Source organism: Oncorhynchus masou, chromosome 6, assembly GCF_036934945.1.
Source record: "Oncorhynchus masou masou isolate Uvic2021 chromosome 6, UVic_Omas_1.1, whole genome shotgun sequence".
Taxonomy (NCBI): Eukaryota; Metazoa; Chordata; class Actinopteri; order Salmoniformes; family Salmonidae; genus Oncorhynchus; species Oncorhynchus masou.
The window spans coordinates 402781-425981 of record NC_088217.1 but is presented as its reverse complement, the minus strand read 5'-3'; the positions used below and the strand labels follow the sequence as shown (position 1 = coordinate 425981).

Sequence of the window (23201 nt, the reverse complement as noted above, 5' to 3'; positions counted from 1 at the left end):
CAAACATCCTGGCATTAACAACTTAGATGGAAAGCTACTGAGGATGGTAGCTGACTCTATAGCCACTCCTATCTGTCATATATTTAATCAGAGCCTAGAGGAAAGTCTTTGTCTTCAGGCCTGGAGGGAAGACAAAGTAAGTCAGCAACCCAAGAGTGGTAAAGCGGCATTTACTGGTTTTAACAGCAGACCTATCAGCTTGCTGCCAGCTCTTAGCAAACTGTTGAAAAAAATGGTGTTTGATCAAATGCAATGCTATTTCTCTGTAAACAAATTAACAACAGACTTTCAGCATGCTTGCAGAGAAAGGCACTCAACATGTACTGCACTGACACAAATTACTGATGATTGTTTGAAAGAAATTAAGAAGAAGAAGATTGTGGGAGCTGTACTGTTATATTTCAGTGCAGCCTTTGATGTTATTGACCATAACCTGTTGTTGAAAAAATGTACGCTACAGTTCAAAAGTTTGGGGTCACTTAGAAATGTCCTTGTTTTTGAAAGAAAAGCATATTTTTTGTCCATTAAAATAACATCAAAGTGATCAGAAATACAGTGTAGACATTGTTAATGTTGTAAATGACTATTGTAGCTGGAAACGGCTTATTTTGAATGGAATATCTACATAGGTGTACAGAGGACCATTATCAGCAACCATCACTCCTGTGTTCCAATGGCACGTTGTGTTAGCTCATGCAAGTTTATCATTTTAAAAGGCTAATTGATCATTAGAAAACCCTTTTGCAATTATGTTAGCACAGCTGAAAACTGTTGTCCTGATTAAAGAAACAATACAACTGGCCTTCTTTCGACAAGCTGAGTATCTGGAGCATCAGCATCTGTGGGTTCGATTATAGGCTCAAAATGGCCAGAAACAAAGTACTTTCTTCTGAAACTCGTCAGTCTATTCTTGTTCTGAGAAATTAAGGCTATTCCATGAGAGAAACTGAAGATCTCTCCCTTCACGGAACAGCTCAAACTGGCTCTAACCAGAATAGAAAGAGGGAGGCACGGTGCACAACTGAGCAAGAGGACAAGTACAGGCAGAGTAGCAAAGAAAAAGCCAGACTGGCCAATAAAAGTACAAAAAGATTAAGATGGGAAAAAGAACACAGACACTGAACAGAGGAAGATTGTAAAAAAGTGTTATGGACAAACAAATCTAAATTTGAGGTGTTCGGATCACAAAGAAGAACTGTGTCGACAGACGCAGAAAAAATGAAGATGCCGGAGGAGTGCTTGATGCCATCTGTCAAGCATGGTGGAGGCAGTGTGATGGTCTGGAGGAGGTGGAGGCTTCGCGTTCCTAGGAAACTATGCAGTGTTTTGTTTTTTTACGTGTTATTTCTTACATTAGTACCCCAGGTCATCTTAGGTTTCATTACATACAGTCGAGAAGAACTACTGAATATAAGAGCAGCGTCAACTCACCATCAGTACGACCAAGAATATGACTTTCGCGAAGCGGATCCTGTGTTCTGCCTTTCACCCAGGACAACGGAATGGATCCCAGCCGGCGACCCAAAAAACGACTTCGTAAAAGAGAGAAACGAAGCGGTCTTCTGGTCAGACTCCGGAAACGGGCACATCGTGCACCACTACCTAGTATACTTCTCGCCAATGTCCAGTCTCTTGACAACAAGGTTGATGAAATCCGAGTGGCTCACTGGAGAGACGCTATCGGAGTCGGTGCAGTCAGCTGGTTTCTCCATGCATCGCGCCGACAGAAACAAACATCTTTCTGGTAAGAAGAGGGGCGGGGGCGTATGCCTTATGGCTAACAAGATGTGGTGTGGCCACAACAACATACAGGAACTCAAGTCCTTCTGTTCACCTGATTTAGAATTCCTCACAACCAAATGTCGACCGCATTATCTACCAAGGGAATTCTCTTCGAGTAGAATCACAGCCGTATATATTCCCCCCAAGCAGACACATCGATGGCTCTGAACAAACTTTATTTGACTCTTTGCAAACTGGAATCCATACATCCTGAGGCTGCATTCATTGTAGCTGGGGATTTTAACAAGGCTAATCTGAAAACAAGACTCCCTAAATTGTATCAGCATATCGATTGCGCAACCAGGGCTGGCAAAACCTTGGATCATTGCTATTCTAACTTCCGCGACGCATATAAGGCCATGCCCCACCCTCATTTCGGAAAAGCTGACCACGACTCCATTTTGTTGATCCCTGCCTAAAGACAGAAACTAAAACAAGAAGCTCCCACGCTGAGGTCTGTCCAACGCTGGTCCGACCAATCTGATTCCACACTCCAAGACTGCTTCCATCACGTGGACTGGGATATGTTTCGTATTGCGTCAGACAACAACATTGACGAATACGCTGATTCGGTGTGTGAGTTCATTAGAACGTGCGTTGAAGATGTCGTTCCCATAGCAACGATTAAAACATTCCCAAACCAGAAACCGTGGATTGATGGCAGCATTCGCGTAAAACTGAAAGCGTGAACCACTGCTTTTAATCAGGGCAAGGTGACCGGAAACATGACCGAATACAAACAGTGTAGCTATTCCCTCCGCAAGGCAATCAAACAAGCTAAGCGTCAGTATAGAGACAAAGTAGAATCTCAATTCAACGGCTCAGACACAAGAGGTATGTTGCAGGGTCTACAGTCAATCACGGATTACAAAAAGAAAACCAGCCCCGTCACGGACCAGGATGTCTTGCTCCCAGGCAGACTAAATAACTTTTTTGCCCACTTTGAGGACAATACAGTGCCACTGACACGGCCTGCAACCAAAACATGCGGCCTCTTCTTCACTGCAGCCGAGGTGAGTAAAACATTTAAACATGTTAACCCTCTCAAGGCTGCAGGCCCAGACAGCATCCCCAGACGCGCCCTCAGAGCATGTGCAGACCAGCTGGCTGGTGTGTTTACGGACATATTCAATCAATCCCTATCCCAGTGTGCTGTCCCCACATGCTTCAAGAGGGCCACCATTGTTCCTGTTCCCAAGAAAGCTAAGGTAACTGAGCTAAATGACTACCGCCCCGTAGCACTCACTTCCGTCATCATGAAGTGCTTTGAGAGACTAGTCAAGGACCATATCACCTCCACCCTACCTGACACCCTAGACCCACTCCAATTTGCTTACCGCCCAAATAGGTCCACAGGCGATGCAATCTCAACCACACTGCACACTGCCCTAACCCATCTGGACAAGAGGAATACCTATGTGAGAATGCTGTTCATCAACTACAGCTCGGCATTTAACACCATAGTACCCTCGAAGCTCGTCATCAAGCTCGAGACCCTGGGTCTCGACCCCGCCCTGTGCAACTGGGTACTGGACTTCCTGACGGGCCACCCCCAGGTGGTGAGGGTAGGCAACAACATCTCCACCCCGCTGATCCTCAACACTGGGGCCCCACAAGGGTGCGTTCTGAGCCCTCTCCTGTGCTCCCTGTTCACCCACGACTGCGTGGCCACGCACGCCTCCAACTCAATCATCAAGTTTGAGGACGACACAACAGTGGTAGGCTTGATTACCAACAACGACGAGACGGCTTACAGGGAGGAGGTGAGGGCCCTCGGAGTGTGGTGTCAGGAAAATAACCTCACACTCAATGTCAATAAAACTAATGAGATGATTGTGATTTTAAGTTTCTCGGCATACACATCACAGACAAACTGAATTGGTCCACCCACACAGACAGCATCATGAAAAAGGCACAGCAGCGCCTCTTCAACCTCAGGAGGCTGAAGAAATTCGGCTTGTCACCAAAAGCACTCACAAACTTCTACAGAATCACAATCGAGAGCATCCTGGCGGGCTGTATCACCGCCTGGTACGGCAACTGCTCCGCCCACCACCGTAATGCTCTCCAGAGGGTAGTGAGGTCTGCACAACGCATCACCGGGGGCAAACTACCTGCCCTCCAGGACACCTACACCACCCGATGTTACTGGAAGGCCATAAAGATCATCAAGGACAACAACCACCCGAGCCACTGCCTCTTCACCCCACTATCATCCAGAAGGCAAGGTCAGTACAGGTGTTTCAAAGCTGGGACCGAGAGACTGAAAAACAGCTTCTATCTCAAGGCCATCAGTCTGTTAAACAGCCACCACTAACATTGAGTGGCTGCTGCCAACACACTGACTCAACTCCAGCCACTTTAATAATGGGAATTGATGGGAAATGATGTAAAATATATCACTAGCCACTCTAAACAATGCTACCTAATATAATGTTTACATACCCTACATTATTCATCTCATATGTATACGTATATACTGTACTCTATATCATCTACTGCATCTTTATGTAATACATGTATCACTAGCCACGTTAACTATGCCACTTTGTTTACATACTCATCTCATATGTATATACTGTACTCGATACCATCTACTGTATCTTGCCTATGCCGCTCTGTACCTTCACTCATTCATATATCTTTATGCACATATTCTTTATCCCCCTACACGTGTGTGTATAAGACAGTAGTTTTGGAATTGTTAGTTAGATTACTTGTTGGTTATTACTGCATTGTCGGAACTAGAAGCACAAGCATTTCGCTACACTCGCATTAACATCTGCTAACCATGTGTATGTGACAAATAAAATTGGATTTGTTTTGAGGTGGAGGCGGAGGCGGAGGCAATGTGATGGTCTGGTGGAGGTGGAGGGAGGCAATGTGATGGTCTGGTGGAGGTAGAGGGAGGCAATGTGATGGTCTGGTGGAGGCGGAGGCAATGTGATGGTCTGGTGGAGGTGGAGGCAATGTGATGGTCTGGTGGAGGCAATGTGATGGTGGAGGTGGAGGGAGGCAATGTGATGGTCTGGTGGAGGTGGAGGGAGGCAATGTGATGGTCTGGTGGAGGCAATGTGATGGTCTGGTGGAGGTGGAGGCAATGTGATGATCTGGTGGAGGCAATGTGATGATCTGGTGGAGGTGGAGGCAATGTGATGGTTTGGTGGAGGCAATGTGATGGTCTGGTAGAGGAAGAGGGAATGTGATGGTCTGGTGGAGGCAATGTGATGGTCTGGTGGAGGTGGAGGCAATGTGATGGTCTGGTGGAGGCAATGTGATGGTCTGGTGGAGGTGGAGGCAATGTGATGTTCTGGTGGAGCCAATGTGATGGTCTGGTGGAGGTGGAGGCAATGTGATGGTCTGGGGGTGCTTTGGTGGTGGTAAAGTGGGAGATTTGTACAGGGTAAAAGGGATCTTGAAGAAGGAAAGCTATCACTCCATTTTGCAACTCCATGCCATACCCTGTGGACAGCGCTTAATTGGAGCCAATTTCCTTCTACAACAGGACAATGACCCAAAGCACAGCTCCAAACTATGCAAGAAGTATTTAGGGAAGAAGCAGTCAGCTGATATTCTGTCTATAATGGAGTGGCCAGCACAGTCACCGGATCTCAACCATATTGAGCTGTTGTGGGAGCAGCTTGACCGTATGGTACGTAAGAAGTCCCCATCAAGCCAATCCAACTTGTGGGAGGTGCTTCAGGAAGCATGGGGTGAACTCTCTTCAGATTACCTCAACAAATTGACAACTAGAATGCCAAAGGTCTGCAAGGCTGTAATTGCTGCAAATGGAGGATTCTTTGACGAAAGCAAAGTTTGAAGGACACTATTATTATTTCATTTTAAAATCATTATTTATAACCTTGTCAACGTCTTGACTATATTTCCTATTCATTTTGCAACTAATTTCATGTATATTTTCATGGAAAACAAAGACATTTCTAAGTGACCCAAACTATTGAACTGTAGTGCATGTACCCATGTTTTTAAACACAACATCTTCCAGGACTCTAGCTCAAACAATATGGCCACCATGATCCAATGAGGTTGCATGAATGGTTTTTCCTGTCCAACAGCACCACTGTGCGTGCAGGTGTGTGTGCGTGCGTGTTCCTACTGGTAGTTTGGGTCGTCTGTTGTGGTCCACCATATCCAGCAGGGGGAAGTATTCTCTCAACATGTCGATGCTCACCACATTCTGGAAGCCCAGACTGGAGGAACGTTAAGGATCAACATGGTAACATCTATAACATACATTTAACCTTTATTTAAGTAGGAAAGTCAGTTAAGAAACAAATTCTTATTTACATTGTCAGCCTACCCCGGACGACGCTGGGCCAATTGTGCGCCACTCTGTGGGACTCCCAATCAAGGCCAGATGTGATACAGCCTGGATTTGAACCAGGGATTGTAGTGATGCATATTGCACTAAGATGCAGTGCCTTAGACCACTGCACCACTCGGGAGCCCAACATTAGGAACAGTTTCATAATATTTACTGGTACCCCACCCTCTTTTGCCTCAATTCGTAGGGGCATGGACTCTACAAGGTATTGAAAGCAGTCCACAGGGATGCTGACCCATGTTGACTCCAATGCTTCCCACAGTTGTATCAAATCGGCTGGATGTCCTTTGGGTGGTGGACCATTCTTGATACACATGGATGTGAAAAACCCAGCAACCTTGCAGTTCTTGATACAAACCGTTCAAAGGCACTTAAATGTTTTATCTTGCCCATTCATCCTCTGAATGGCACACATACACAATCCATGTCTCAAGGCTTGAAAGTCCTTATTTTTCCTATCTCCTCCCCTTTATTAACACTGATTGAAGTGGATTTAACAATTGACATCAATAAGGGATCATAGCTTTCACTTCGATTCGCCTGGTCAGTCTATGTCATGGAATACTCTTAATGTTTTGTATACTCAGTGGAATTTCCACAGTTTATACTATATCAAAGACCGTTATGTATTCTCTGTGCTGGAAATGGTCTGATCATCAGCATGGCTGACGATGCTGTGTTTAGGTTTGCTAGCCCCCAGGCTGAAGCAGTAGGCCAAACCTTTAACTGAACTACAACATCATCTGCTCTTATCATCATCATCGGTGCACAACATTTTGTTGGCTTCACCTAAAATGCACCCCCCAGTTCTCAGAGCACTATTATTGTATAAGCTCTCATTACTGTCCCTGGACCTGCCAGGCTGTCACCCAGTAATCACAGAGACCTTGAATGTATGGGGAGCAGATGAACCAGGGTTACAAAACACAACCAGCTGTACAGCCATGTGATCTCACTGATCAACATAGAACTACCCCTCTAAGACAGACTAAAGGCTTTGATTGATGTTTTAAATGTCAAAGCTACTCACACTGGCTGAGTAACTACATACATCTGGTGATGATAGCACAGTGAAACAGCAAGCAGAGTTAGAAGTGATTAGACAGATACTTGTTAGCGATATCCAGTACAGGTCCTTGTCCTGACACCAGAACACATTTCTCATGGTACTTCGTGAACATCCTGAGAGGACTGTGAGACAGCATCACCTGGTCCTGGGAGATCTACAAGAGAAAGACACAACACAGATACAAAGTAATCAAACAGAGTGACTGTTGCAGTCTACTGGAGCGGCTGCTGCCTGAAACCACAGCCTGAAACCACAGCCTGAAAACACAGCCTGAAAACACCTTCAGTATAAAGTGAGAATGATAATGATTGTAGATCAGATAACATAATTGCATGTTAATGATAATGATTTTAGGTCAGGTGACAGATCATTGCATGTTAATGATAGTGATTCTAAGTCAGGTGACAGACACTATGACAACATCCAGACAGTTTTACATGAATGTTATTTGCACTCCTCAGATCCGACCTCCAGGTGAATTAGCTTGCTGTAAGAGACATGAAACATGAGCCTGGCTTGCAGATACTCCCAGGGCCAGGTTTAAGGTTAGATCCCTGGGGTTAGGGGTTAGGGTTGAACTCCAAGGGTCAGAGGTTAGACTCCCAAGGTTAGGGTTAAACTCCCTGGGTTAGGGTTAGATTCCCGGGGTTAGGGGTTAGACTCCCAGGGTTAGGGTTAGACTCCCAGGGTTAGGGTTAGACTCCCAGGGTAAGTGGTTAGACTCCCAGGGTAAGGGGTTAGATTCCCGGAGTTAGGGGTTAGACTCCCAGGGTTGGGGGTTAGACTCCCAGGGTTAGAGGTTAGACTCCTAGGGTTAGGGGTTAGACTCCCAGAGTTAGGGGTTAGACTTCCAGGGTTAGAGGTTAGACTCCCAAGGTTAGAGGTTGGACTCCCAGGGTTAGAGGTTGGACTCCCAGGGTTAGACTCCCAGGGTTGGACTCCCAGGGTTGGACTCCCAGGGTTGGACTCCCAGGGTTGGACTCCCAGGGTTAGGGGTTAGACTCCCAGGGTTAGACTCCCAAGGTTAGACTCCCAGGGCTTAGACTCCCAGGGTTAGGGGTTAGACTCCCAGGGTTAGACTCCCAGGGTTAGGGGTTAGACTCCCAGGGTTAGGGGTTAGACTCCCAGGGTTAGACTCCCAGGGTTAGGGGTTAGACTCCCAGGGTTAGACTCCCAGGGTTAGACGCCCAAGGTTAGGGGTTAGACTCCCAGGGTTAGACTCCCAAGGTTAGCGGTTAGACTCCCAGGGTTAGACTCCCAGGGGTTTGGGTTAGACTCCCAGGGTTAGACTCCCAAGGTTATGGGTTAGACTCCCAGGGTTAGACGCCCAAGGTTAGGGGTTAGACTCCCAGGGTTAGACTCCCAGGGGTTAGGGGTTAGACTCCCAGGGTTAGACTCCCAGGGTTAGACTCCCAAGGTTAGCGGTTAGACTCCCAGGGTTAGACTCCCAGGGGTTTGGGTTAGACTCCCAGGGTTAGACTCCCAAGGTTAGGGGTTAGACTCCCAGGGTTAGACTCCCAGGGGTTTGGGTTAGACTCCCAGGGTTAGACTCCCAGGGTTAGGGTTAGACTCCCAGGGGTTAGGGGTTAGACTCCCAGGGTTAGGGGGTAGATTTATGGGGTTAGAATCCCATGGTTAGAGGTTAGACACCCAGGGTTAGAGGTTGGACTCCCAGGGTTAGAGGTTGGACTCCCAGGGTTGGACTCCCAGGGTTAGGGTTAGACTCCCAGGGTTGGACTCCCAGGGTTAGGGTTAGACTCCCAGGGTTAGAGGTTGGACTCCTAGGGTTAGTAGTCAGAGGTTAAGGTTAGGGTTGGACTCCCAGGGTTAGTAGTCAGAGGTTAGGGTTAGGGGTCAAAGGTTAGGGTTGGACTCCCAGGGTTAGTAGTCAAAGGTTAGGGTTAGGGTTGGACTCCCAGGGTTAGTAGTCAGAGGTTAGGGTTAGGGGTCAGAGGTTTGGGTTAGGGTTGGGGTTGGACTCCCAGAAATAGGGTTAGGGGTCAGAGGTTAGGGTTTGGGTTGGACTCACAGGCACTCCCAAGGTTAGGGCTAGGGGTCAGAGGGTAGAGTTAGGTTTGGACTCACAGGCACTCCCAGTATTTGAGACAGTTGATCAGCCTTCTTCTGACGAAGACAGTTTCCAGCGTTGGTGACGAACACCACAGGAACCAAGAACTGTCCTCTGGAGTCCACCAACTTCTGGAAGGCCTTTTTAGCAGCTGGAATAGGAGTCTTCCCCCGGACCAGCACCCCATCGATGTCAAACAGCAGACCGAACCCTGGCTGGATCTAGAGCACAAAGAGGATCTTTGACACTTCTGAGAAAGGCATTGGACAAACCATGTGACAAATACGGTACAACCATTCTTTACATTTCAGTTGTTGTTTTTTAGTTTGGATTTATTTTTAGTTTGGATTAATTTACTTTTTACATTTCAGGTGTTGTCACACACAAACCATCCATGCATGGCATCACAGCAAAACGGCAAGATCTGGTCCTGATCTGCACAACCAAAAGCAAACAGCCCCAGACAGACGCAAACAGACGCAAACAGACCCAGATGGATGCAAACAGACCCAGACAGATGCAAACGGACCCAGACAGACCCAAACAGACACAGACAGACCCACCCTAACCTCTAACCTGCACTGCAAAGAATAGAGCATTCTCAGAGCATAATACTAAACAATGTTTTACAGCTTTATAAACCAGCATCATCCCAGCTTTATAAATCAGCATCATCCTAGCTTTATAAACCAGCATCATCCCAGCTTTATAAACCAGCATCATCCTAGCTTTATAAACCAGCATCATCCTAGCTTTATAAACCAGCATCATCCCAGCTTTATAAACCAGCATCATCCTAGCTTTATAAACCAGCATCATCCCAGATTTATAAACCAGCATCATCCCAGCTTTATATATTTTTAAAATTATTATTTCACCTTTATTTAACCAGGTAAGCCAGCTGAGAACAAGTTCTAATTTACAACTGTGACCCAGCCAAGATAAAGCAAAGCAGTGCGACAGAAACAACAACACAGAGTTACACATGGAATAAACAAGCGTGCAGTCAATAACACAATAGAAAAAAAGAAAGTCTATATACAGTGTGTGCAAATGGAGTAAGGAGGTAAGGCAATAAATAGGCTATAGCAAAGTAATGACAATTTAGCAGATTAACACTGGAGTGATAGATGAGCAGATGATGGTGTGTAAGAAGTGATACTGGTGTGCAAAAGAGCAGCAAAGTAAATAAAACAATATGGGGATGAGGTAGGTAGATTGGGTGGGCTATTTACAGATGGACTATGTACAGCTGCAGCGATCGGTTAGCTGCTCAGATAGCTGATGTTTAAAGTTAGGGAGGGAAATGTAAGTCTCCAGCTTCAGCGATTTTCCAATTCGTTCCAGTCACTGGCAGCAGAGAACTGGAAGGAAAGGCGGCCAAAGTAGGTGTTGGCTTTGGGGATGACCAGTGAGATATTGTAACGAACTCAGAAGAGGACGAGGAGTAGCGAGAAGGATCGGAGGACCAAAACGCAGCGTTGTAAGTGTCCATAATGTTTAATAAAACAGCAGAACACTAGAACAAAACAAAATAATGTGCATCAACGAAACAGTCCCGTGTGGCGACAAACACTGACACGGAAGACAAACACCCACGAAACACAGGTGGAAAAAAGGATACAGTGCCTTGCGAAAGTATTCGACCCCCTTGAACTTTGCGACCTTTTGCCACATTTCAGGCTTCAAACATAAAGATATAAATCTGTATTTTTTGTGAAGAATCAACAACAAGTGGGACACAATCATGAAGTGGAACGACATTTATTGGATATTTCAAACTTTTTTAACAAATCAAAAACTGAAAAATTGGGTGTGCAAAATTATTCAGGCCCTTTACTTTCAGTGCAGCAAACTCTCTCCAGAAGTTCAGTGAGGATCTCTGAATGATCCAATGTTGACCTAAATGACTAATGATGATAAATACAATCCACCTGTGTGTAATCAAGTCTCCGTATAAATGCACCTGCACTGTGATAGTCTCAGAGGTCCGTTAAAAGCGCAGAGAGCAGGTCGATGAAGACGGCTGCACAGTACTGTATGGTATCGATGGCGGTTATGATATCGTTTAGTACCTTGAGCGTGTCTGAGGTGCACCCGTGACCAGCTCAGAAACCGGATTGCACAGTGGATAAACCTGCATCATCCCAGCTTTATAAACCAGCATCGTCCCAGTTGTATAACCAGCATCAAGTTTAAAGCCGGATTTGGATACAAAAAGATTTCCCAAGCTTTAAACATCCCAAGGAGCACTGTGCAAGCGATAATATTGAAATGGAAGGAGTATCAGACCACTGCAAATCTACCAAGACCTGGCCGTCCCTCTAAACTTTCAGCTCATACAAGTAGAAGACTGATCAGAGATGCAGCCAAGAGGCCCATGATCACTCTGGATGAACTGCAGAGATCTACAGCTGAGGTGGGAGACTCTGTCCATAGGACAACAATCAGTCGTATATTGCACAAATCTGGCCTTTATGGAAGAGTGGCAAGAAGAAAGCCATTTCTTAAAGATATCAATAAAAAGTGTTGTTTAAAGTTTGCCACAAGCCACCTGGGAGACACACCAAACATGTGGAAGAAGGTGCTCTGGTCAGATGAAACCAAAATTGAACTTTTTGGCAACAATGCAAAACGTTATGTTTGGCGTAAAAGCAACACAGCTCATCACCCTGAACACACCATACCCACTGTCAAACATGGTGGTGGCAGCATCATGGTTTGGGCCTGCTTTTCTTCAGCAGGGACAGGGAAGATGGTTGAAATTGATGGGAAGATGGATGGAGCCAAAATACAGGACCATTCTGGAAGAAAACCTGATGGAGTCTGCAAAAGACCTGAGACTGGGACGGAGATTTGTCTTCCAACAAGACAATGATCCAAAACATAAAGCAAAATCTACAATGGAATGGTTCAAAAATAAACATATCCAGGTGTTAGAATGGCCAAGTCAAAGTCCAGACCTGATTCCAATCGAGAATCTGTGGAAAGAATTGAAAACTGGTGTTCACAAACGCTCTCCATCCAATCTCACTGAGCTCGAGCTGTTTTGCAAGGAGGAATGGGAAAAAATTTCAGTCTCTCGATGTTCAAAACTGATAGAGACATACCCCAAGCGACTTACAGCTGTAATCGCAGCAAAAGGTGGCGCTACAAAGTATTAACTAAGGGGGCTGAATAATTTTGCACGCCCAATCTTTCAGTTTTTGATTTGTTAAAAAAGTTTGAAATATCCAATAAATGTTGTTCCACTTCATGATTGTGTCCCACTTGTTGTTGATTCTTCACAAAAAAATACAGTTTTATATCTTTATGTTTGAAGCCTGAATTGTGGCAAAAGGTCGCAAAGTTCAAGGGGGCCGAATACTTTCGCAAGGCACTGTACCTAAGTATGACCCTAGCAACGGGTCCCGAATGGACAGGAGTGGACAGGAGATTCTGGCAGCGCCGGACAGGCGGGAGACTCCGGCAGCTCCGGAGTGAAGGGCGATTCTGGCAGCTCTGGCAGCTCCTGGCTGACTGACGGCTCTGACAGCTCCTGGCTGACTGACGGCTCTGGCAGCTCCTGGCTGACTGATGGCTTGGCAGCTCCTGCCTGACTGACGGCTCTGGCAGCTCCTGGCTGACTGACGGCTCTGGCAGCTCCATGCTGACTGATGGCTCTGGCAGCTCCTGGCTGACCGACGGATCTGGCAGCTCCTGGCTGACTGACGGATCTGGCAGCTCAGGACAGACTGGTGGCTCTGGCAGCTCAGGACAGACTGTCGGCTCTGGCAGCTCAGGACAGACAGGAGACTCTGGCAGCTCAGGACAGACAGGAGACAATGACAGCTCAGGACAGACGGGAGACTCTGACAGCGCTGAGAGGAGGAAGGCTCTGACAGCACTGGACAGGCGGGAGCACCTGTAGGGAGAAGACGGAGAGACAGTCTGTTGTGGGGGGCTGCCACCGGAGGGCTGGTACGTGGAGGTGGCACCGGATAGCCTGGACCGTGAAGGCGCACAGTATGTCTCGAGCACCGAGCCTGCCCAACCTTACCTGGTTGAATGCTCCCCGTAGCCAGGCCAGTGCGGTGAGGTGGAATAGCCCGCACTGGGCTGTGCTGGCGAACCGGGGACACCATGCGTAAGGCTGGTGCCATGTACACCGGCCTGAGGAGATGTGCTGAGCTGGCTTCATGGCACCTGGCTCGATGCCCACTCTAGCCCGGCCGATACGAGGAGCTGGGATGTACCGCACAGGGCTATGCACACACCCCGGGACACCGTGCGCCTCATGGCATAACACGGTGCCAGCCCGGTCCCTCTCTCTCTCCGGTAAGTTGGCACAGGTCTCCTACCTGCCTTCGCCACACTCCCCGGGTGCCACCCCCCAATACATTTTTGGGGCTGCCTCTCGGGCTTCCAGCCGCGCTGCCGTGCTGCCTCCTCATACCACCGCCTCTCTGCTTTCGCTGCCTCCAGCTCAGCCTTGGGGCGGCGATATTCTCCAGCCTGCGCCAAAGGGTCTCTTACCCTCCAGAATCTCCTCCCCTGTCCAGGAGTCCTGCGATCGCTGCTTCTGCTGCTGCTGCCCGTTACCAAGCTGCTTGGTCCTTTTGTGGTGGTGTTTCTGTAACGAACCTCATCCTCTTCTTCTGAAGAGGAGTAGCGAGAAGGATCGGAGGACCAAAACACAGCGTGGTAAGTGTCCATAATGTTTAATAAAAACAACAGAACACTGGAACAAAACAAAATAACGTGCACCAACGAAACAGTCCCGTGTGGTGACAAACACTGACATGAAAGACAAACACCCACGAAACACAGGTGGAAAAAAGGATACCGAAGTATGATTCTCAATCAGAGACAACTAACGACACCTGCCTCTGATTGAGATTACTAGGCCGAACACAGAAACCAACATAGAAAAACAAACAGACTGCCCATCCCAACTCACGCGCTAACCATACTAAACAAAGACAAAACAATGGAACTAAGGTCAGAACGTGACAGATATATCTGCTGGTGCGCGTGCTATGGGTGGGTGTTGTTATCGTAACCAGTGAGCTGAGATAAGGCGGAGCTTTACCTAGCATAGACTTGTAGATGACCTGGAGCCAGTGGGTCTGGCGGCGAATATGTAGTGAGGGCCAGCCGACGAGAGCATACAGGTCGCAGTGGTGGGTGGTATAAGGCGCTTTGGTAACAAAACGGATGGCACTGTGATAGACTGCATCCAATTTGCTGAGTAGAGTATTGGAAGCTATTTTGTAGATGACGTCACAGAAGTCGAGGATCGGTTGGATAGTCAGATTTACTAGGGAAAGTTTGGCGGCGTGAGTGAAGGAGGCTTTGTTGCGAAATAGAAAGCCGATTCTAGATTTGATTTTGGATTGGGGATTTTGGATTGGGAAGGAGAGTTTATAGTTTAGCCAGACACCTAGGTATTTGTAGTTGTCCACGTATTCAGAGCCGTCCAGAGTAGTGATGCTAGTCGGGTGGCCAGGTGCAGGCAGCGAACGGTTGAAAAGCATGCATTTGGTTTTGCTAGCATTTAAGAGCAGTTGGAGGCAATGGAAGGAGTGTTGTATGGCATTGAAGCTCGTTTGGAGGTTTATTTACACAGTGTCCAAGGAAGGGCCAGATGTGTACAGATTGTTGTCGTCTGCGTAGAGGTGGATCAGGGAATCACCCGCAGCAAGAGCGACATCGTTGATATATACAAAGAAAAGAGTCGGCCCGAGAATTGAACACTGTGGAACCCCCAAAGAGACTGCCAAAGGTCTGGACAACAGGCCCTCTGATTTTACACACTGAACTCTATCTGTGAAGTAGTTGGTGAACCAGGCGAGGCAGTCATTTGAGAAACCAAGGCTATTGAGTCTGCCAATAAGAATACGGTGATTGACAGAGTCGAAAGCCTTGGCCAGGTCGATGAAGACGGCTGCACAGTACTGTATGTTATCGATGGCGGTTATGATATCGTTTAGTACCTTGAGCGTGTCTGAGGTGCACCCGTGACCAGCTCAGAAACCGGATTGCACAGTGGATAAACCTGCATCATCCCAGCTTTATAAACCAGCATCGTCCCAGTTGTATAACCAGCATCATCCCAATTCCCACATTAGCCACGAAGCCCCGGTGGCTTTGTGTCTGTTTGTCAGTGTTTTGATAAGAATGGTTTCCCCTCTATCTCACTCTGTTTCACACACTTGAGGATTATTAAGAACTAACATCCGTCCTCTTTCCCAGGGGAGCACTTGTCTCTTAGTTAAGATCCACTGATATACACACACTCTGTTTCACACACTTGAGGATTATTAAGAACTAACATCCGTCCTCTTTCCCAGGGGAGCACTTGTCTCTTAGTTAAGATCCACTAATATACACACACACACATTCCACCCTGACCAACATCAGCCACCCTGACTCAACAATGTATTTCATAACTAGAATATGGATGAGGCTGAAATTCCTCAAAATATAGAAACTATATAAAAGCCAGAATGATCAAGCAATTAACACAACGTTAAAATTTGTCTTATGTTGCTTCTCTTTGTGTCCCTGCAGGAGTTGCTCTGAGAACAGTGTGTCCAGATAAGAGCAGAGCACGATTAGGTGGATGGTGGTAGCATGTAGGCAAGAATGAGGCAGGCAGCACCTCACCACTACATATCCACAGTACCTCACCACACCACTACATATTTTTATTTAATTTACCTTTATTTAACTAGGCAAGTCAGTTAAGAACAAATTGGCCTAGGAACAGTAGGTTAACTGCTGTCCTGTTCAGGGGCAGAACGACAGATTTGTACCTTGTCAGCTCGGGGGTTTGAACTTGCAACCTTCCGGGTACTAGTCCAACGCTCGAACCACTAGGCTACCCTGCCGCTCCACAGTACCTCACCACCACATATCCACATCACCACACCACTACATATCCACAGTACCACACCACTACATATCCACAGTAACTCACCACTACATATCCACATCACCACACCACTATATATCCACAGTACCTCACCACACCACTACATATCCACATCACCACACCACTACATATCCACAGTACCTCACCACACCACTACATATCCACAGCACCTCACCACACCACTACATATCCACAGTACATCACCATACCACTACATATCCACAGCACATCACCACACCACTACATATCCACAGTACACCACCACACCACTATATATCCACAGTACACCACAACACCACTACATATCCACAGTACATCACCACACCACTACATATCCACAGTACATCACCACAGCACTATATATCCACAGTATAACACCACATCACTACATATCCACAGTACCTCACCACACCACTACATATCCACAGTACCTCACCACACCACAACATATCCACAGTACCTCACCACACCACTACATATCCACAGTACCTCACCACACCACTACATATCCACAGTACCTCACCACACCACTACATATCCACAGTACCTCACCACACCACTACATATCCACAGTACCTCACCACACCACTACATATCCACAGTACCTCACCAAACCACTACATATCCACAGTACCTCACCACACCACTACATATCCACAGTACCTCACCACACCACTACATATCCACAGTACCTCACCAAACCACTACATATCCACAGTACACCACCACACCACTACATATCCACAGTACACCACCACACCACTACATATCCACAGTACACCACCACACCACTACATATCCACAATACCTCACCACACCACTAAATATCCACATCACCACACCACTACATATCCACAGCACACCACCACACCACTACATATCCACAGTACACCACCACACCACTACATATCCACAATACCTCACCACACCACTAAATATCCACATCACCACACCACTACATATCCACAGTACATCACCACACCACTATATATCCACAGCACCACACCACTAAATATCCACATCACCACACCACTACATATCCACAGTACATCACCACACCACTATATATCCACAGCACCACACCACTATATATCCACAGTAACACACCACTACATATCTACATCACCACGCCACTACATATCTATCTCACCACAACCACTACATATATACATCACCACACTACTACATATCTACATCACCACGCCACTACATATCCACAGAACCTCAACACTACATATCCACAGTACCTCACCACACCACTACATATCCACAGTACCTCACCACACCACTACATATCCACAGTATAACACCACACCACTACATATCCACAGCACCACACCACTACATATCCAGAGTACATCACCACACCACTATATATCCACAGTACCTTACCACACCACTATATATCCACAGCACCACACCACTACATATCTACATCACCACACCACTACATATCCACAGTACCACACCACTACATATCCACAGTACCTCACCACACCACGACATATCCACAGTACCACACCACTACATATCCACAGTACCTCACCACACCACTACATATCCACAGTATAACACCACACCACTACATATCCACAGCACCACACCACTATATATCCACAGTACCTTACCACACGACTACATATCCACAGTACTTCACCCCTACATATCCACAGTACACCACCACACCACTACATATCTGCAGTACACCACCACACCACAACATATCCACATCACCACACCACTACATATCCACAATACCTCATCACACCACGAAATATCCACATCACCACACCACTACATATCTACAGCACCACACCACTATATGTCCACAGTACCTCACCGCTCAAGTGTTTTAGTACTATATCTCTTGACACAATGATGAAAATAATCATGGCCTCTAAACCTTCAAGCTGCATACTGGACCCTAATCCAACTAAACTACTGAAAGAGCTGCTTCCTGTGCTTGGCCCTCCTATGTTGAACATAATAAACTGCTCTCTATCCACCGGATGTGTACCAAACTCACTAAATGTGGCAGTAATAAAGCCTCTCTTGAAAAAGCCAAACCTTGACCCAGAAAATATAAAAAACTATCGGCCTATATCGAATCTTCCATTCCTCTCAAAAATTTTAGAAAAGGCTGTTGCGCAGCAACTCACTGCCTTCCTGAAGACAAACAATGTATACAAAATGCTTCAGTCTGGTTTTAGACCCCATCATAGCACTGAGACGGCACTTGTGAAGATGGTAAATGACATTTTAATGGCATCGGACCGAGGCTCTGCATCTGTCCTCGTGCTCCTAGACCTTAGTGCTGCTTTTGATACCATCGATCACCACATTCTTTTGGAGAGATTGGAAACCCAAATTGGTCTACACGGACAAGTTCTGGCCTGGTTTAGATCTTGTCTGTCGGAAAGATATCAGTTTGTCTCTGTGAATGGTTTGTCCTCTGACAAATCAACTGTAAATTTTGGTGTTCCTCAAGGTTCTGTTTTAGGACCACTATTGATTTCACTATATATTTTACCTCTTGGGGATGTTATTCGAAAACATAATGTTAACTTTCACTGCTATGCGGATGACACACAGCTGTACATTTCAATGAAACATGGTGAAGCCCCAAAATTGAAAAATGTATCCATGCTTTTGCCACTTCTAGGTTAGACTACTGCAATGCTCTACTTTCCGGCTACCCGGATAAAGCACTAAATAAACTTCAGTTAGTGCTAAATACGGCTGCTAGAATCCTGACTAGAACCACATTTTTTTATCATATTACTCCAGTGCTAGCCTCTCTACACTGGCTTCCTGTCAAAGCAAGGGCTGATTTCAAGGTTTTACTGCTAACCTACAAAGCATTACATGGGCTTGCTCCTACCTATCTCTCTTTGGTCCTGCCGTACATACCTACACGTACGCTACGGTCACAAGACGCAGGCCTCCTAATTGTCCCTAGAATTTCTAAGCAAACAGCTGGAGGCAGGGCTTTCTCCTAAAGAGCTCCATTTTTATGGAACGGTCTGCCTACCCATGTCAGAGACGCAAACTCAGTCTCAACCTTTAAGTCTTTACTGAAGACTCATCTCTTCAGTGGGTCATATGATTGAGTGTAGTTTGGCCCAGGAGTGGGAAGGTAAACGGAAAGGCTCTGGAGCAACGAACCGCCCTTGCTGTCTCTGCCTGGCCGGTTCCTCTCTTTCCACTGGGATTCTCTGCCTCTAACCCTATTACAGGGGCTGAGTCACTGGCTTACTGGGTCTCTCTCATGCCATCCCTGGAAGGGGTGCATCACCTGAGTGGGTTGATTCACTGATGTGGTCATCCTGTCTGGGTTGACGCCCCCCCCCCTTGGGTTGTGCCGTGGCGGAGATCTTTGTGGGCTTTACTCAGCCTTGTCTCAGGATGGAAAGTTGGTGGTTGAAGATATCCCTCTAGTGGTGTGGGGGCTGTGCTTTGGTAAAGTGGGTGGGGTAAAGCCCTGTTTGGCCCTGACTGGGGGTGTCCTCGGATGGGGCCACAGTGTCTCCTGACCCCTCCTGTCTCAGCCTCCAGTATTTATGCTGCAGTAGTTTATGTGTCGGGGGGCTAGGGTCAGTTTGTTATATCTGGAGTACTTCTCCTGTCCTATTCGGTGTCCTGTGTGAATCTAAGTGTGCGTTCTCTAATTCTCTCCTTCTCTCTTTCTTTCTCTCTCTCGGAGGACCTGAGCCCTAGGACCATGCCCCAGGACTACCTGACATGATGACTCCTTGCTGTCCCCAGTCCACCTGGCCGTGCTGCTGCTCCAGTTTAAACTGTTCTGCCTTATTATTATTCGACCATGCTGGTCATTTATGAACATTTGAACATCGTGGCCATGTTCTGTTATAATCTCCACCCGGCACAGCCAGAAGAGGACTGGCCACCCCACATAGCCTGGTTCCTCTCTAGGTTTCTTCCTAGGTATGGGCCTTTCTATGGAGTTTTTCCTAGCCGCCGTGCTTCTACACCTGCATTGCTTGCTGTTTGGGGTTTTAGGCTGGGTTTCTATACAGAACTTTGAGATATCAGCTGATGTACGAAGGGCTATATAAATACATTTGATTTGATTTAGTGGTGTGGATATGTAGTGGTGTGGTGAGGTACTGTGGATATGTAGTGGTGTGGTGGTGTGCTGTGGATATGTAGTGGTGTGGTGAGGTGCTGTGGATATATAGTGGTGATGTAGATATGTAGTGGTGTGATACTGTGGATATATAGTGGTGTGGTGGTGTACTGTGGATATATAGTGGTGTGGTGATGTACTGTGGATATATATTGGTGTGGTGGTGTGCTGTGGATATGTAGTTGTGTGGTGGTGTACTGTGGATGTGTAGTGGTGTGGTGATGTACTGTGGATATGTAGTGGTGTGGTGGTGTACTGTGGATATATAGTGGTGTGGTGATGTACTGTGGATATATAGTGGTGTGGTGATGTACTGTGGATATATAGTGGTGTGGTGGTGTACTGTGGATATGTAGTGGTGTTGTGGTGTGCTGTGGATATGTAGTTGTGTGGTGGTGTGGATATGTAGTGGTGTGGTGATGTACTGTGGATATATAGTGGTGATGTAGATATGTAGTGGTGTGATACTGTGGATATATAGTGGTGTGGTGATGTACTGTGGATATATAGTGGTGTGATACTGTGGATATGTAGTGGTGTGGTGAGGTACTGTGGATATATAGTGGTGATGTAGATATGTAGTGGTGTGATACTGTGGATATATAGTGGTGTGGTGATGTACTGTAGATATGTAGTGGTGTGGTGATGTACTGTGGATATATAGTGGTGTGGTGGTGTGCTGTGGATATGTAGTGGTTTGGTGGTGTACTGTGGATATATAGTGGTGTGGTGATGTACTGTGGATATGTAGTGGTGTTGTGGTGTACTGTGGATATGTAGTGGTGTGGTGATGTACTGTGGATATGTAGTGGTGTGGTGGTGTGCTGTAGATATGCAGCAGTATATATGCAGCAGTATGGTGGTGTACTGTGGATATGTAGTGGTGTGGTGGTATGCTGTTGTAGTGGCTTCCTTTCGTCTTTACCATAGCCACTGCCCAAGCCTGAAGCGGGGTTGTTTGGTACGCATACAGTCCACACTCAAGGTTTCCAAACGGCCAAACATTCCATGACATCCAGGGATATGGTGCAACAAAAATGTTTATTCTTCTTATATCTAACAAATAAGTTATTCTCCAGTCAACTTAAAGCATAGAATACTTTATATGGAAAATACACATTATGTCTGTATGTCTGTATGTCTGTATGGTCAAAAAACTATACCGCTCCCGCATCTAGCAAGGACTCCCTCTCCCAAAGGCCCAACTCCCTGCCTTTATCCTAACACACTTACCACAATACAATGAATAGGCAAAAACTGAGTTACACAAACAACAAATGAATATATCTCGAATCAGGTAAATATAAATCATAATGGTACGTACCTAATATTTCATCATTTACATTAATATATTTACACAAATATATATGGAGCTCCATATGTTCAGTCTTTTACACAAATATGTCCAAATCGGCTCTAACATACCGGCCCCTAATTGTTGACTGCACTGAATGCACAACAATTACTTAATATTCAAACGTAGAGCCAATACACAACATTCTATACCAGAGCACTATTACAGTTCGTAGCTTTATACAAATATACAAGGTGCCATATAGGAAAATAGTCCATAGATCTCAGTCTGAGTTGAAGTGTAAAGGTGTTCAACTTCCAAAAATGTCAAGAGTTTGACATCCAAAAATGTATGACATCAAAGAATGTAAGAGTACAACATCAAGAATCAGAGGTGCACGTGATTCTAAGATGGAGCACTGTGTGTGTGTGTGTGTGTGTTTCACTCAGTCGCCTCAAGGAGCAGACAGAGTTTATTGATAGGTCTCTGTAAGATATTGGTCTTAGTCTTAACCATGACGCTCCGGACAAGACCTTTGGCCCCTGGTAAGGCCTCCACCACACGCCCCATTAGCCAGAAGTTCCTTGGGGCGGTGTCATCGACGATGACCACGAGGTCACCAGGACTAAAGTTTCTCTTAGTTTTGTTCCACATGTTCCGCTCCTGCATAAGTGGAAGATACTCCCTGATCCATCTCTTCCAGAAGAGGTCAGTGATATATTGTACTTGCTTCCATCTCCTTCGTGTGTATAGGTCGCTTCTCTGGAATAGTCCTGGTGGCAGGACTGGCTTAGCTTTCAGATGAAGCAGATGGTTCGGAGTCAGGGGTTCTAGATCATTAGGGTCATTTGTTACAGTAGTGATTGGTCTGTCGTTCATAATCGCCTCAACTTCACACAAGGCGGTCTGCAAAGCCTCATCATCCAGTACTTGCTCTTTAAGGACTGAATAGAGGATCTTTTTCACCAGTCAGATCAACCTCTCCCATACCCCCCCATGGTGGGCTCCAGAGGGAGGGTTGAATGACCATGTCACTCCTTCCTTCAGTAATTCATTTTGAATCTTGCTGTGATCCAGCTCTTTCATAGCTTCCCTAGCTCTCTGTGTGTTCCAACAAAGTTGGTGCCATTGTCTGTTCTGATACTTGTTACTGGGCCCCTTCGACAGATAAACCTGCGCAGGGCATTGATGCAGGAATCAGTATCCAGATAACTAGCAACTTCTAGATGGACAGCTCGACTCACAAGGCAAGTAAAGATCACACCATACTGCTTCACATGAACGCGGCCTCGCTTCACCTCTATGGGGCCGAAGTAATCTATGCCCACATGGGTGAAAGGCGGCAAATCAGGTGACACCCGATCTTGTGGAAGGTCGGCCATCTTCTGTTCTCCAGCTCTAGCTTGCATCCGCCTGCAAAAGACACAGCTCTTAAGGATCTTCCTTGCTAAAGAGTTGGCACAGGGTATCCAATATCGCTGGCGAAGTCTAGAAAGCATGTGACCTCTCCCAGAGTGGCCAACCTGCTCATGGATATGGAGTAAGATCAGTCTAGAGATGTAGGAGTCTTTTGGAAGGAT

At 46.4% G+C, this 23201-nt stretch overlaps 1 protein-coding gene across 1 annotated transcript in view; it reads right to left on the bottom strand.

Annotated features, from left to right (window-relative positions):
* Positions 1-22275, bottom strand: part of zgc:77375 (uncharacterized protein LOC402927 homolog) — a 39737-nt gene extending 17462 nt beyond the window's left edge. The window contains 5 exon segments of the mRNA XM_064967244.1: positions 5900-5993; positions 7238-7350; positions 9282-9485; positions 13780-13901; positions 22155-22275. Coding sequence (XP_064823316.1) covers positions 5900-5993; positions 7238-7350; positions 9282-9485; positions 13780-13901; positions 22155-22275 — 654 coding nt within the window.
* Positions 22276-23201: the final 926 nt, after the last annotated feature.